The sequence below is a fragment of the Lampetra planeri genome, chromosome 11 (genome assembly GCF_965212315.1).
Source record: "Lampetra planeri chromosome 11, kcLamPlan1.2.h2, whole genome shotgun sequence".
Taxonomy (NCBI): domain Eukaryota; kingdom Metazoa; phylum Chordata; class Hyperoartia; order Petromyzontiformes; family Petromyzontidae; genus Lampetra; species Lampetra planeri.
In genome coordinates, this window is record NC_136117.1 from 15,268,394 (window position 1) to 15,282,687 (window position 14,294).

The following is a 14,294-nucleotide window of genomic DNA, read 5'->3' on the forward strand; positions in this document are numbered from 1 at the left end:
AATGTTGGTCGTCTCAGCGGGGTTGTGGTGTTGGTGGTGTTGGTGATTGTCCCTGGCAGTGGTGATGGCAATGACAGTGCCAGTAGCGGTGGTGGTTGTGATGGCGATTGTCAGGATGATGATGATGATGAGAGTGGTGGTGATGCGGTGGTGATGGTATCAACGGTGTTGGCAACAACCACGGTGGCGGTGGTCGTGGTGGTGGCGGTGGTCGTGGTGGTGGTGGAGGCGGCTGCCGTCTCGCTATTGCAGAGCTTCAGGAGCATCGGGGCTGCGTGCGGACGTGTGCGCGTGTGTGCTGGGCAACGAACCTGGTCATCCGAGTTCGATTCCCGCTCGCGACCAGTAACTAGGTCGACTAGTATGAACGTCAGCACTAGGGATACAAAGGCGGCCGCGCGCGGTGCTAACAACACTCGCCCCCTGCAGTCTGTCGAGGCATCACGGGGGGTCTGTGTCTGTCTGAGTCGCTCCGCGAGGAGAGGTTCGGGTCGGTACCGCCACGCGGCGGGGCGGATGGAGGTCGCCCGGGGTTTGGTGTCTTGACCCCCGGGGGTGTCAGGAGGCAGAGGGCGGCGGGGAGAGGCGCGCGCCACCCCCTGCCACCCCCGGCCCCCCGCCGTGGTTTGTCATCAGTCGGGCGGGCGATGCCGCCTCGCCCCGCGTGTTCGCTGTCCGCACGCAGGAGTTGCTCCGAGTTGGCAGGCCATCCTGTGTCTACGGCTTCACCCAGCACACCACCACCAGTGTGCTTCCGTTCGCTACGGGCTGCGGATTCTAGTTGCGTGCCACCTCCCAGCTCTAGCAGTGAGCAGGGACACGTCTCAGTGAGATCTCTATACCTGATTGTGTTTTATTTGATCGTGTTTGTTTTTTATCCACGCAAACTGAATCCACGGGATTGCTCCGAGCCTTCGGCGAGATGCCATGAAATCCGGGGACATTTGTACCGGGGGTATCGAGGGGGGTGGGGGGAATTAAATAACTACAAATACATTAATAACCCAGTTGCTTTGAGGATGTATCAGACTGTGACTAAAAGTGAAAAGAAGGGACTGCTAAAGAAGTGGCTTCAATTATGAAAAACAAACATGCTTTGCAAATAGGAACAAGAGATACAAAGAGAGAGAGAGAGATAGGGGGAGAGAGGAGCACAACGAGAGAGAGAAGCGACAACAAAGGAAGCGGTTCAAGTTTGCGTCGCGTCCGCCAAGGACTCTCTGTGCCCGGGAGGTGGCCGAGGCCCCGGGGCGTCACCCCCCCCCCCCCCTCGAGGTGCTGCCACCTCCTCGCCCCCCTCCCCTCCCTTCCTCGCCCCCCTCCCCTCCCCTCCTCGCCCCCCTCCCCTCCTCGCACCCCTCCCCTCCCCCGTTGCGTCGCCGCAAGCTGCCGAGGTGGACATTCAACTCGCGGCTCTCTTGTGAAATAGACTGGGTGGTGGTTGTTGTTGTTGTCTTTGTCTCAAGAGGCTCTTGTCCGGAGATGGACACTGAATCCACGACGTCTCCGCGTAGCAAGTGGCCGAGCCGTGACCCTGGGTCGCCTGGAGCGTGGCCCACGTGGTGGGGTCTCGGGAGCGGTAGGGGGGCGATGGCCGGGGGCTGAGACTCATCACCGAGTCGGATCCACGCACCCGGGAGACGGAGCGGTGAATTCGGCGAATCTGAGGCGCTAGACTGGATGGATCGTTACATCGTAGGATCGCTCGAAATAGCTTGGGGGGTGGAGACTTTTATTCAACAGTGGATCGAACTTGGCTGCTGCTGCTGCTGATGATGATTACCAACTGCGGTGATCTCATCTCAGGGCGAACACAGTGGCAGCGTCGCCTCGCCCGCCGCCATTCAGCTCGCATTCTTCTCAAACCGCGCCGCTCATCCTCGCTAATTGTCGAGCAGATGATCGGAGCAGTCTCCCCAATCCCTCCTCCCCACGTGGTGTCCTGCAGGGCGCCCCTAATAGAGTCGCTTGCGCCCCGTCGCGTCGTTCCGTCTGTTTGTTTTGCCGCGTTCATTAATTAATTCGATCACTCACTGGAGCCGCCGCTGCCAAATCATCTCATCACCATCACCATCGCTGTGGCGGCGTCTTCGCGCGGCGGTCGGACGGGGCCCGCTGATGAGGCGAGAGCCGCACGGGGAGGCCCGGCCGCGGGCAGGGAGATGGAGCGGCAATGGCATCTGTCCCGCGCATGTAAATGCGACGATGATGATGATGATGGCGGTAATGCTATTACCGGTAACGAGCGGGCGAGCAAATTCCATTGCATGTAAATAGCGAGGCAGGCTGCGTCTGCACGGTAACGTTGTCACGTCAATTATCTTGCACGCAAAACAAATTTGATTGTTTTACCGAATTAGCAGAGATCCCCTTTGGGAGTGTGTGCGCACGTGTGTCGTGGCGTGTGAACATCAGCAATGGGGAGACAAAGGCGGATGGGCGTTGTGTTGGCAACCCACGCTCTCGTGTGCCGTGCCCGCCACAACCGGTGCTCGCCACAACCGGTGCTCAGAGCACTTGCACCAACACTCTGTTCAAGGCAATATTGGGGGATCTTTGTCATTTGTATGCGTGAGTGCATTTATCTGTGCGTGTTGATGTTATTTTGTGTCGTGACTGTGTGTGTGGGAATGCGTGTGTGTTTGTGGTGCCAGTGTGTATTGAGTATGTGGTGTTACTGTGTGTGTGTGCGTGTGTGTTTGTGGTAGAAGTGTGTATTGAGTGTGTGGTGTTACTGTGTGTGTGTGTTTGTGGTAGAAGTGTGTATTGAGTGTGTGGTGTTACTGTGTGTGTGTGCGCGTGTGTTCGTGGTGCCAGTGAGCCTCACGTACCCACATAACGGAGCCTCATGTACCCACATAACGGAGCCTCACGTACCCACATAACGGAGCCTCACGTACCCACATGATGGAGCCTCACGTACCCACATGACGGAGCCTCACGTACCCACATGACGGAGCCTCACGTACCCACATGACGGAGTCTCACGTACCCACATCTCGGAGCCTCACGTACCCACATGACGGAGTCTCACGTACCCACATAACGGAGCCTCACGTACCCACATAACGGAGCCTCACGTACCCACATGACGGAGCCTCACGTACCCACATAACGGAGCCTCACGTACCCACATAACGGAGCCTCACGTACCCACATAACGGAGCCTCACGTACCCACATAACGGAGCCTCACGTACCCACATGACGGAGCCTCACGTACCCACATGACGGAGCCTCACGTACCCACATAACGGAGCCTCACGTACCCACATAACGGAGCCTCACGTACCCACATGTCGGAGCCTCACGTACCCACATGACGGAGTCTCACGTACCCACATAACGGAGCCTCACGTAGCCACATGATGGAGTCTCACGTACCCACATGACGGAGTCTCACGTACCCACATGACGGAGCCTCACGTACCCACATAACGGAGCCTCACGTACCCACATGACAGAGCCTGACGTACCCACACAGCCCCGCGTGTCTGCACCCGGCACACCCCGTCCAGTAAAACTGTGGCCTGCGGCTACGAGCCACGTGCCGCCACCTCTGGTGACACTGAAGTGAAATCCCTCCCGGCGGTGTCGCGGTGCCAGCCATCGCGAGCTGGCGAGGCCGGGCGCTCTCCCCCCTTCTTCCCACGCTCCGCCGAGCTCGGCGCGGTGACGACGATGACGATGATGGCGCCCGGGCGTCGGAGCGGCGCTCGCCTCCCGGTGCCGCCGCGGTGGTGCCGCCGTGATGGACGGCGCGCCGAGCCGTGCCGCGGGAAACGAGGCGCGCGCGCGACACCGGGCCCCCGGGGAGGAGCTGTCGGCGGAGAAGGGGAACGAAAGCGATCCTCTTCCCAGAGGGATCGCTTTAGTGGGGGAGGGGGGGGCGGTGGGGGTCTAATGCGGACCAGTTGTGGGGTCGCGTGCGCGTGCGTGCGTGTATGAAAGGTGCACGTGTGTGTATGAAAGGTGCACGTGTGTGTGTGTGTAGATGTGAATTTCGCACAAGTGTCACCATTGGCCTTATCGCGTTATTGTTGTGCAGTGCCCATGTCGGCTGCCACCCCCCTCGTCTACCATATCAATCCATCGTCGTCTCCATCATCGTGCCTATCATTGCTCCGGTGTAAGCTCTGGGTTGCTCTTGCTGTGATCACAGCGCTTGACTCGCAATCAAAATATCGCCAATTAAATTACCGGTAGTTGGTTACTGATCCAACATCATCTTTTGCGAACTATCTAAAATAAGTACCACTTAGTGAGAAGACAGCAATTGGGTAATTCTCCGGAATGACTGGCACCCACCACGGGAATGTGGAATTTCCACCACCGGCTTGAGGGGCTATGACCACCGGCCGCTCTGTCAACGGGCAGCGCCCCATGAGGGGACACCTCGCCGTTTAAATCCATCCCCGGCGCAGTGCATCCTGGGAGCATCGTGTTTGTTGATGCGCTATAAATACCGACCGTGCGCTCACCGCTCTGGGCAGGAAACCCTCCGTCACCAAACAGCAGCAGCGGTAGCAGCAACAACAACAACAAGAATAATAATCGCCCTAATTGCGACGCAAATAGTAGGACGGCTCCTCCCCTGCCGCGGAGGCTCTGAAGCGGGGTGACGCAGGATGGGCTGTGGCGGACACGGGGGCCGCGCGGGATGTGGGCGTCGTGGGTCACACGCGCAATGGATGGATGGATGTACGCACAACTCGCGGTGCCCACCCACTCACACCTGTGCCCACAGTCGTGGGGAGGGGCAGTTGACCCGGCCGGCATTAAAGGTCGCGTGCTTTGCAGGTTGGGAAGTAGTGATGTAGCAGTGATGACGATGGCGATAAAGGGCACCGCTCAACACGATGCAATCTACACCATCACCAGCACCGCCACTGCCACCGCCGCCACGGCTCTCGTCCCGTTCTGTGAGACCCCCTCCTTCTCTTCCTCCTCCTCCCGTGTCGCAACGGAGGTGGCGACACGAGTTCACAGAAATTACAATCGCGCGTTCATCGTTTTGAATTTTATAGAGATAAATAGATCGCAATTACGATAGCGGTTTTATTTTTGAAAGCGGCTTTTGTTATTGTTAGATAAATCTTTAATTTCGCCCTTGGTTCTGTGAGAGCTCGGATGACTGCGTCAATTGCCACGGAGTCAAATGGCGAGCCAGCACGTTCAGTTGTCCCCGGGCTGAGATTTGTTCCGAGAAATTAGTTTATTAAGCCTCACATAAAAAGGTCGGCTGTCAGCGCCCGGGGAAGCTCTCACGAGAGGAGACTTGAGTCGGGGGAGGCCGGGTGGCTCGGAGGTCAAAGACGCTGAACCGGCACCCATGGGGGACCTGGGTTCGTGTCTGGGTTGCAGCCACCCAACCGCACAGCAATGGTTTTAAAGCGGGTACAGTATTCACAGTATTGCGAGTTCATGGTCTCAGTTCAGTTACCAATGAATGCGTACAATACAACAACAAACCCGTGAAATTTAATTTGCTTCTGCACTAAAATTGGATAAAGTCCAGCTCGGAGAATTAAAATCACCAGTTTGACCGTCATGCGACGGCCATCTCCGTTGCGCTGCGTTAGCAGGAGATTGCAGCGCGCCTAGTTTTGGATCTGGGAAGCAGCTCTGTGATATCCGCTTCCACGGGCCCTTGTCGAACACAGGGGCACCGCGCCGCTTACTCCGAGTGCCCCGATTGGACAATTCTCCATCCCCCGTGACTGGAATAAAATAGAGAACAACTTGACAATAAACACGCGATCCGCCCGCACCAGCGGGGGAGCCACGTGGTTGTTCCGGCGTGCGTGGGGGGCTATGGGGGTGCGGGGTGGGGGTGGGGCTTGGGTGGCACGACTCTCGTTGGGGGATGAACGTCGCTCCCGCCCCTCCTGCCGGGGGAGGGTGCGACCGTAACAGACATCACAATCCATTTGGGTTTTTTATTTTGCTACTGAACTGGCATTTTGGTAATTAACTGATTTGATAGAGGTATAGACGCGCGCGCGCCTTGCACGCCGTGAACAAAAGCGAAATTGTGTAACGGGAAGCGCGCACGTGTTGCTCCAGGATGGAGGCAGCAGCTGCGATGTTTGCCGCCTGCCTTGGTGATGTTGCTTCGGCGATGCTCGCCTCACCGGCACGCCTCACCGGCACGCCTCACCGGCTCGCCTCACCGGCACGCCTCACCGGCACGCCTCACCGGCACGCCTCACCGGCTCGCTTCACCGGCTCGCCTCACCGGCACGCCTCACCGGCTCGCCTCACCGGCTCGCCTCACCGGCACGCCTCACCGGCACGCCTCACCGGCTCGCTTCACCGGCTCGCCTCACCGGCACGCCTCACGGGCTCGCCTCACCGGCTCGCCTCACCGGTTCGCCGCGAGCCCCCTCGCACTTCCCCTTCTTCTCGTCCGCACGCACGGCGCGACGCCAGAAGCCGGCGGCAGTTATGTCAACAAACTCTGAACCGGATTGCTCGCTTCGTCTTTTTACGCAAATTCACAGGTGGCGCAACGTATTAATAATTAAATAATGGTAAACACCCCTTGCGGTTTCTTGTTAGTCCGCTCACCGCGGGATGAAGGCCTCCTCGTGTTGTGGCGGTCGTGAGGGCTGTTGAGCCATACTTCGCCACACTGGTCAGTGTGTGCGGGTTGGCGGAGGCCAGCACCGGTTCCGATAGCACCTCACCACCGCTGTTGGCCGTGCATAGCGCAGTGTTAGAGAATGGCACGTGGAAGCAGACGTCACAGAACTGCTTGTGAGATTTTTATTAGCGACCTCATCGACGCCAGTGGTGCTGCTGCTGTGTCTGGGCTGGAGCACCCGAGGCCGACTTCACTGCACCGGATAGAATTCAGAGTGAATCAGTCGGGATGATTAATGGTCCAGCACTCACCGATTCAACCCAGTTACCCCATACACCAGTATCACTCTTCTATATCACTATTCTATAGCTCCTGCTACTACTACCATGGTTACTGTTCCCACAAACTTTACTCATTGATTCATTCACCCGAGTGGAGGACTTGGTTGACCAGACACTGACTGTTTCGTCTCATCCCTCACGCTTTGTTCACCCACCACCAAACTGCAGGTCACAACTCACTCATCCACTCACTCACCCACTCACCCACTCATTCACCCACTCACTCACGCACTCACCCACTCACTCACCCACCCACTCACTCACGTACTCACCCAATCACTCAACCACTCGCTCATGCACTCACTCACTCACCCACTCACCCACTCACGCACTCACCCACTCACTCACTCACCCACTCACTCACACACTCACTCACTCGCTCACCCACTCACGCATTCACCCACTCACTCACCCACTCACTCGCGCACTCACTCACCCACTCACTCACCCACTCACTCACCCACTCATTCATGCACTCACCCACTCACTCACCCACTCACCCACCCACTCACTCACTCACGCACTCACTCGCCACACTGCAGGCCACACCGCCCCTCTTTCTGCTTCTTCCCTCACACTGCTCCACCGTGGAACTAACTCCTCCCATCGTCATTTCTTTCCCAAATCTCTTACAACAACAATAACAACAACAATAACTTGGCTCAACTCACGAAACGTGTTGCACTCCTAGTCCATTACAACGTCTATCGTGCCGTTCGTGACTGCTTGACTTTGTGGGCCTTTGTTCCCGTGCTCCGAAACTGGGTTTAATCACGGCACCCGAGAGCGCGGGGCGTGTGTGCCATCCCGCCGTGCCCCCTGCCGTGCCCCCCGCCGTGCCCCCCACTGTGCCCCCCGCCGTGCCCCCCACTGTGCCCCCCGCCGTGCCCCCCACTATGCCCCCCACTGTGCCCCCCACTGTGCCCCCCACCGTGCCCCCCGCCGTGCCCCCCGCCGTGCCCCCCGCCGTGCCCCCCGCCGTGCCCCCCGCCGTGCCCCCCGCCGTGCCCCCCGCCGTCGAGTTGGACGAGGCTGACGCTGCGATCTCTTTGTGCTGCGTGCGCAGCTGCGCGTGGATGGGCGTCCTGAGGGAGCGCGCCAGTACGAGGTGGTGCCCGTGGTGCCGGGCAGCCTGGTGCTGCGGGACATGGCCTTCGCTGTGGACGAGCGCTTCATCTACGTGCTCTCCGAGGGCCAGGTGAGAGCCCCCCGGCCTTTCCTCTCCCTTTCTCCGCTCCTCCCCACCCCGCGATCCGCACGGCCGCCACCTCTTCTCCTTCTCGTCCCCTCCACCCCCGCGACATCAATGGCGTCAACCGGACAGCGCCGCCCCTCTCGTCCCCGCGCTCGCCATCCCCGCGCGGAGCCCGTATTTGATGGGCGGGGGGGCGCGACGTGGCCTCCGAGTCGAATGTATTGGCCACGCGGAGACATTGGAACCCCCCACCACCAAAGCGACGCCACCTCCTCGGGTGGTGGCACCGTCGAGCGAGACGTCCGCTCCGGGCTCCGCACGAGACCCCCCGTTGTGCCCACGGGTCGCGCGTTCCGCCTTGCGACCGCATGCCGCCATCTCTCTAAGCGGTGGCTTGTGAGGAGGGGTCAAGCGGTGCGCGTAACATTCGCTCATTGTAGTCACTCGGCCCGAGGCACGCTCACGTGCGTAGGCCGTCACCCCATCGCTCGTCACGTGGCTATTGTTTGTCGTCTCTGTGGATTGGCCCGTCTGGTTGTCCTTGCTGCGGTGATCTCTGTGAGCGGGAGAGACGAACAAAGGGTCTGCCACCACCACCACCACCACCACGGGCGCTGTTAGTGCCCAACTTGCACTCTATTGTTACGAGACATTTATAATTTTATTTTTATTCATGAAACCACCGCTCCGTCGCTGCCCCCCGGTAAGAGGAATGCTGCTATACTTCATGTATCCAGCCGCTCTGATTCTCTTGAGGGCTCTTCCTCTGGGCTCCTTGGCCAATTCCCTTTCAACTGCCAGATTGCATCTGATTCGTCACCGCGCACCCCACGCCACCCCCTGCCCCCCAAACCCCACTCCCCCCCCGCTCCGTCATCGCGAGCCCCCCCCCCCCATCGCGTCTCGTTTTGTCCCGCTTGTCTCGTGCCGTCGTGGCGCGCGATCATTAGCGACCTTCGGCGAGCGCTCCGCCGCGGCAGACGCGACGCCGGGGTGGGGGGCGAGGAGGCGGCGACGCCCAGCCCAGGCCCCTACCATGGCCCCCACCCCGCGACCCGTCGTGCTCCCGTGGCTGTTCACGGGATAATTGGCTCGACCGTTCCGCGGGTGTGGATGTTTCAGGTGCAGCGTGTAACGTGCAGGCGATGGCGTAGGTAAATATGCGGCGGCGTCGCGGTTAGCGCGCTCCGCCACGAACCCAGCGACCCGAGTTCGATTGCCGCTCATGGCCCAACATCAGTGACGAATTATCCGAACTTCAACTCGGCCTTAAATTCATCTTCTTTGGGTCTTTCGGTAAAGCCACGTAGATAGAAAAAATTAAGAAAAATATTACGACATTTCGATCGCAACGCAAAGCAATCGTCATCAGGTGAAATTCGTTTTAATGTTTTCACCTGATGACGATTGCTATAATTTTTTTCACATGATGACGATTGCTTGCGTTGCGATTGAAACGTCATGATATTTTTATTATTTTTCTATCTACGTGGCTTTACCGAAAGACCCGAAGAATATGAATTCCTGCAGTCATAAAAGGTTTAAATGAGTACTTGTAGACATGAGTACTTGTAGACATGGGTACTTGTAGACATGAGTACTTGTGGAGAAAAGGTTCACCGGGCGTGATCCTGGCCACACCACCTCCCTCCTCCTCGTGTGTTCAGGCTAAGCGGGGATCTTTGTCTCGTCTCTAGAGGGGTTTGTATGTATGTGTGTGTGCGTTTAGTTTTGTGTGTGCGCGTGTCTGTAGAAGTGAAAGGGATGCCCGTGGTGGTATGCACACGTATGTGTGTGCGTGTACGTGTATAAATAAATATGCGTGTGTTTGTATGCCATTATATTCGTCTCTGGAGGTGAATTTGGGAGAATTTGCATGTGTGCACGTCCCGGCGCTTGTAGATTATTAATTTATAGTATTCCCACAGTAGTTGGGTTTACAAGTCCTGAGAGAGATGGCTCTATTCTCACTGCGGCTGCCCTTATCTTCCTGACTATGTTTTCATAATTGTCGTTGTTTTTATTTATTCGCGCTAGGCTCATCATTTTTCTCAACGAAATTCCGTTCTGCAGAAAAAAAGAATTGTGCTCCTTATCTCCCTTCGGCCTTATGTGCCCCGCACTCTCTTTCTCGGCGTGACATCACCGGATTATAAAACAATCGGCTTTTCATTTCCGCCGCCGTTCATTCACATCGGTACGGGGAGGCCTTGTTAGCTTCTGGCGCTGCGGCCAACTGGAAAGTTTTACGGGGCCTCACCGAGGCCTAGCGGAGGCCTGCCGGGATTGCTGCTGGCTGATTGTTACAATGATCACGCCTTTGATTTCGGGTTGAGCGGTGGCACAATGGTGAGAGCACCGATATCAATTCCTGGCCACAGCTAATGTCAGCAGCGAGCGATGTCCGACCTGGCCCTGACCGCCCCCCAACATAACTGAGTACACGAGACGGTAACACTCAAGCGTCCACCCAGGCACGATAGCTCAGCAACCTACATGCTGTACTGCCACCACGTCACCACGGTTCTTCACGGCCTGCCCCACCCCCATTCCCCACGGCTCCACCATCAGTGCAGCCCCTCTTCTACCCCCCCCTCCTCCCACCACCACCACCGAAAAAAAAGCCGCTTATGCCGATCGTCACGGCCGCCGTCTCCTTCACGGCGCCCGTGATTTGCGCGTCGCTCTCTCGGGGGCTCCCTGGGTGGGGGGTGGGGAGGTGCGTGGGGTGCACCTGCACCACGTGGCCCACCGCCAAGGTCACGGCCGACGAGCTGCCCCCTCCAGTCACGCCGAACGAGCCGTGCCACCTCGAGCCCGGCTAATTATTAGCGTCATCAAGAAGCTCGTTTACCCAGCGAAGCCGCACCCAGTCTCAAGACTCCTTTTCAGGAGGGTCTTGGCCAGTTTTCACAGTGGGGAGGGGGGCGGAAGATTGCTGCTTGGTGTGCGATCTCATTTTGAGGTCTTCAGCACTGGGATGTTTTTGGCCAATGCAATAGCGGTTACGTTGTGTGCTAACCGGAGAACGCGGAGGAAACCCACGCAGAACGGGGACAGAGAATCCAGACTCCACGCAGAGAGGCGCCCGAGTCAGGAATCGAACCCAGACGCTTTCTGCTGAGAGGCGCGAGTGTCGCTGGGGCGCCATGCTGCCCGCCGGGCGGCCTCCTGCTGCTCAAAGCTTCATTGAGGCATCGCAGCTCATCTCGTCCTTACAGGCTGGAGCCAGCGGTGAACATTCTACATTCATGAGGACAACCACTGTTCTATTCCCCACAAGGTACCCCGGAGGGAGTGATGATGGTCCGAGTGCTTTCGTTCTGTCACGCTCTCTGACCACGGTTGGGAGCATTCATGGCTCGCGTGAAGATGGCTCCGTTGGGTTGCCACGGAACGATGCGTTGCTGCTCGGAACCCAGCCCTCGGGGAAAAGCGGTTCAACCGATCAAACGGTCACCAAAAGCGCGGCAATTAAATCCACCGCAGGATTCTAGAGGGTGGTAACGGTGAATTTCGGCCTTCATCCAGCAGCAGGTAGAAGCGCGGCTGATGCCACCGCCGATGATGACGAAGGAGTCGGTCTAATCTCCTCCGCTCATCTTTGGCCGCATCTTCAAAGCGCACCCGGGAGGCTCGCGGTTCGCTCGGTGGGACCACGCCTGTCGCTCTCCGCTCCGTTATCAGAACAACAGCGGCGGTGGCAGTGGCAAAAACAAATAAATAAATTGGTAATGATAAAAACAAATAAAGAACGAGGGTATTTTAAAAAATCATGAATACCAAAGCAAAACCTGCAGGCTTTGTTTGCTTATCGGCATCTGCCTATTTATTATTTTAACTTATCCTCAAGTTTACGGGCAAATTGGAGAGAAAACACTCGCGCACAACGCGTGTCTACGGGCTGAGGCTCGGGGGGTGCTTCTGCAAAAGAGACGCATGCAAGATCGTCCGTCTGCACCGTGGAAATCTGCTCCACAGGGTGGGGGTCCGGGGAGACTACGCGTCTCAATCAGCCCCCCCGCCCCGCCACCCCCTGCACCCCCTGCACCTCCCACGCGCCCCCCACACTCCTCGCTCTTAATGAGCATCGCTAAAAATTGTCTTCCGAGTTCCAGCTTCCCCCATGTCCCCAGTCCCCCGCGTCGTCCTGTGGAGTAGCGAGCGAGCGAGCGAGTCCACTGGCGCTGCAACTGCACCGGGGCCTATGAAGAGAGGGGCCACATTTGGATGGGGGTGCGGGGGGACTCCCCCCATTTCATTCCTCATACCAGTAACCATGCCAACCACGCCAGGCCACTGGATGTCTACGTGTGTCGGAGAGTCTCCATACGAGTCACAGTGACTACACAGGTCTATGGGTCTCTATATGAGTCTGTGGATCACTATGTAAGTCCTTGGGTCTCTATGTGAGTCTAGTCCTTCACGTGAGTCTACATGCCTCTACGTGTGCACGTCCAGAGGTATCTTTGAGTTTGTGGGTCAATAAAGTGGCATGGCGATGGAGTGTACAGGCGGTGTAACTGCACCAGAACTCACGGGCAGGAGGAACCCAGTTATCAAGAGGGGCGAGGATCTGATAGGGGAGGACCCCATTCCATTCCTTGTGCCAGGGCCCTGGCCACTCTCACTACGGAGAGCAGCACCGCAGAGCGGGTGAGCGGGCGGGTGGGCGAGTAGGTGAGTGGGTCAGTGAGCGGGTGAGCAGGTGGGTTGGTGGGTGATGCGGTGGTGTGGTGAATGACCGAGCATGACGATGGTGCTCTTTGCGGCTGGGCGAGGTTCAAGTTCAAGTTCATTTATTAGGTATATCCCTGTGAGCCATTCGGCTCTTGAATCGCGTGCAACCGCAACAAACATAAAACAAAAACATGAACAAGAAAACATCTTAAAGTTACTATGTGCAAACAGAAAATCCAAGAAAAGACAGCAAAATATTGCAGAAAAAGGACCGTACACCAACACTGTGTGCAAAAATCCCAGTGGGATGCAAGTCAAACAACAACAACAACAACCACAAGACAACTTAGATTAAGGTCATCAGTCTAACTCAGTACTACAACAAACAAACATGGGCAAACCAAAAAACTTTTCGAAAATCACCAAAATAAAGCCATAAAAGCAATGAAACAGTGGTCATAGGAACTGTGACCGAATTTTCACAATAAACGACGTAAACAACATGTACCACCAAACTCTGCAGCCACAGCTGGCTGCATGAGTCACTCCACAACAGCAGGAGCATCAGTCGGAGTATCAACATTTTTCAATGCGCCTTTAATATCAGCACGCTAAATCAAAACACAGATCATACTTTGCAGCGCTCATCCGGAGCGAAACATTTGATTTTAGGCCACTAAATAGCAGTGGCAGCTAGGGGTGTACAACTCCTCTAGAGCAGTTTTGAGTGAAGATCTCAGAGGTAGTGATCCAAGTTGCAGTTTATTGGCAATTGCCTTCCAGACCCTGGGGGCCTCAATAGCAAAGGCCCTTCCTCCAATATGTGGTGGTGGTGGTCGTGGTATACCCAGGGATTAATTATAACTCGCCGCTACACTGGCATAACAGACACAGACTCACGTAGAGACCCACAGGCTTATACAGAGATCCATGGACCCACACAGAGATCCGCAGACTCGCATAGAGAGCGACAGAATCACAGAGAGACCCACATATTTATAAACATTTCCATAGACTAACATAGCATTCAGACCATTAGCATAAGGCACTATAACTCGAGTAGAAGCTCTGCCTATCCGTGTTAATCCTGTGTTATTGTATATTATTGTGGGTGTACCTTGTAGACACCACCGCAGTATCACGAGTGCAGCTTTGGCGAGATGATACCGATCCCTACACCGGCTAGGATGTATGCAGATTGGAACAGATCGGTTGTGCACAGAGCGGCGTGGAATTCACTGAGAGACAGAGAGAAGACCGCACGGATCGGGGCACAGAAACACCGCAGAGCTGTTGTCGTCAGTGTGGAGCAAAGTGAGCGGGGCTCGTGCGGGACGCGTCATAGCCAGAAGGGACGATGACCGGTGGACGAGACTCATCGTGGAATGACAGCCAAAGGAGGTGGGGATGGAGAGGTGAGATCAGCTGACACGCGGCAACGAGATGTCTCGTGGCACCACGAGGCCGAGGGATGATGTTGCCGAGGGACTGAA

The 14,294-nt window shown here is 56.8% G+C and overlaps 1 protein-coding gene across 1 annotated transcript in view; it reads left to right on the plus strand.

Annotated features, from left to right (window-relative positions):
* LOC144721400 (plexin-A1-like) overlaps positions 1 to 14,294 on the plus strand; it is a 136,029-nt gene that overhangs the window by 42,606 nt on the left and 79,129 nt on the right. Inside the window, exon 4 of the mRNA XM_078598997.1 lies at positions 7,993 to 8,124. Coding sequence (XP_078455123.1) covers positions 7,993 to 8,124 — 132 coding nt within the window. The remainder of the gene's footprint in view (positions 1 to 7,992; positions 8,125 to 14,294) is intronic.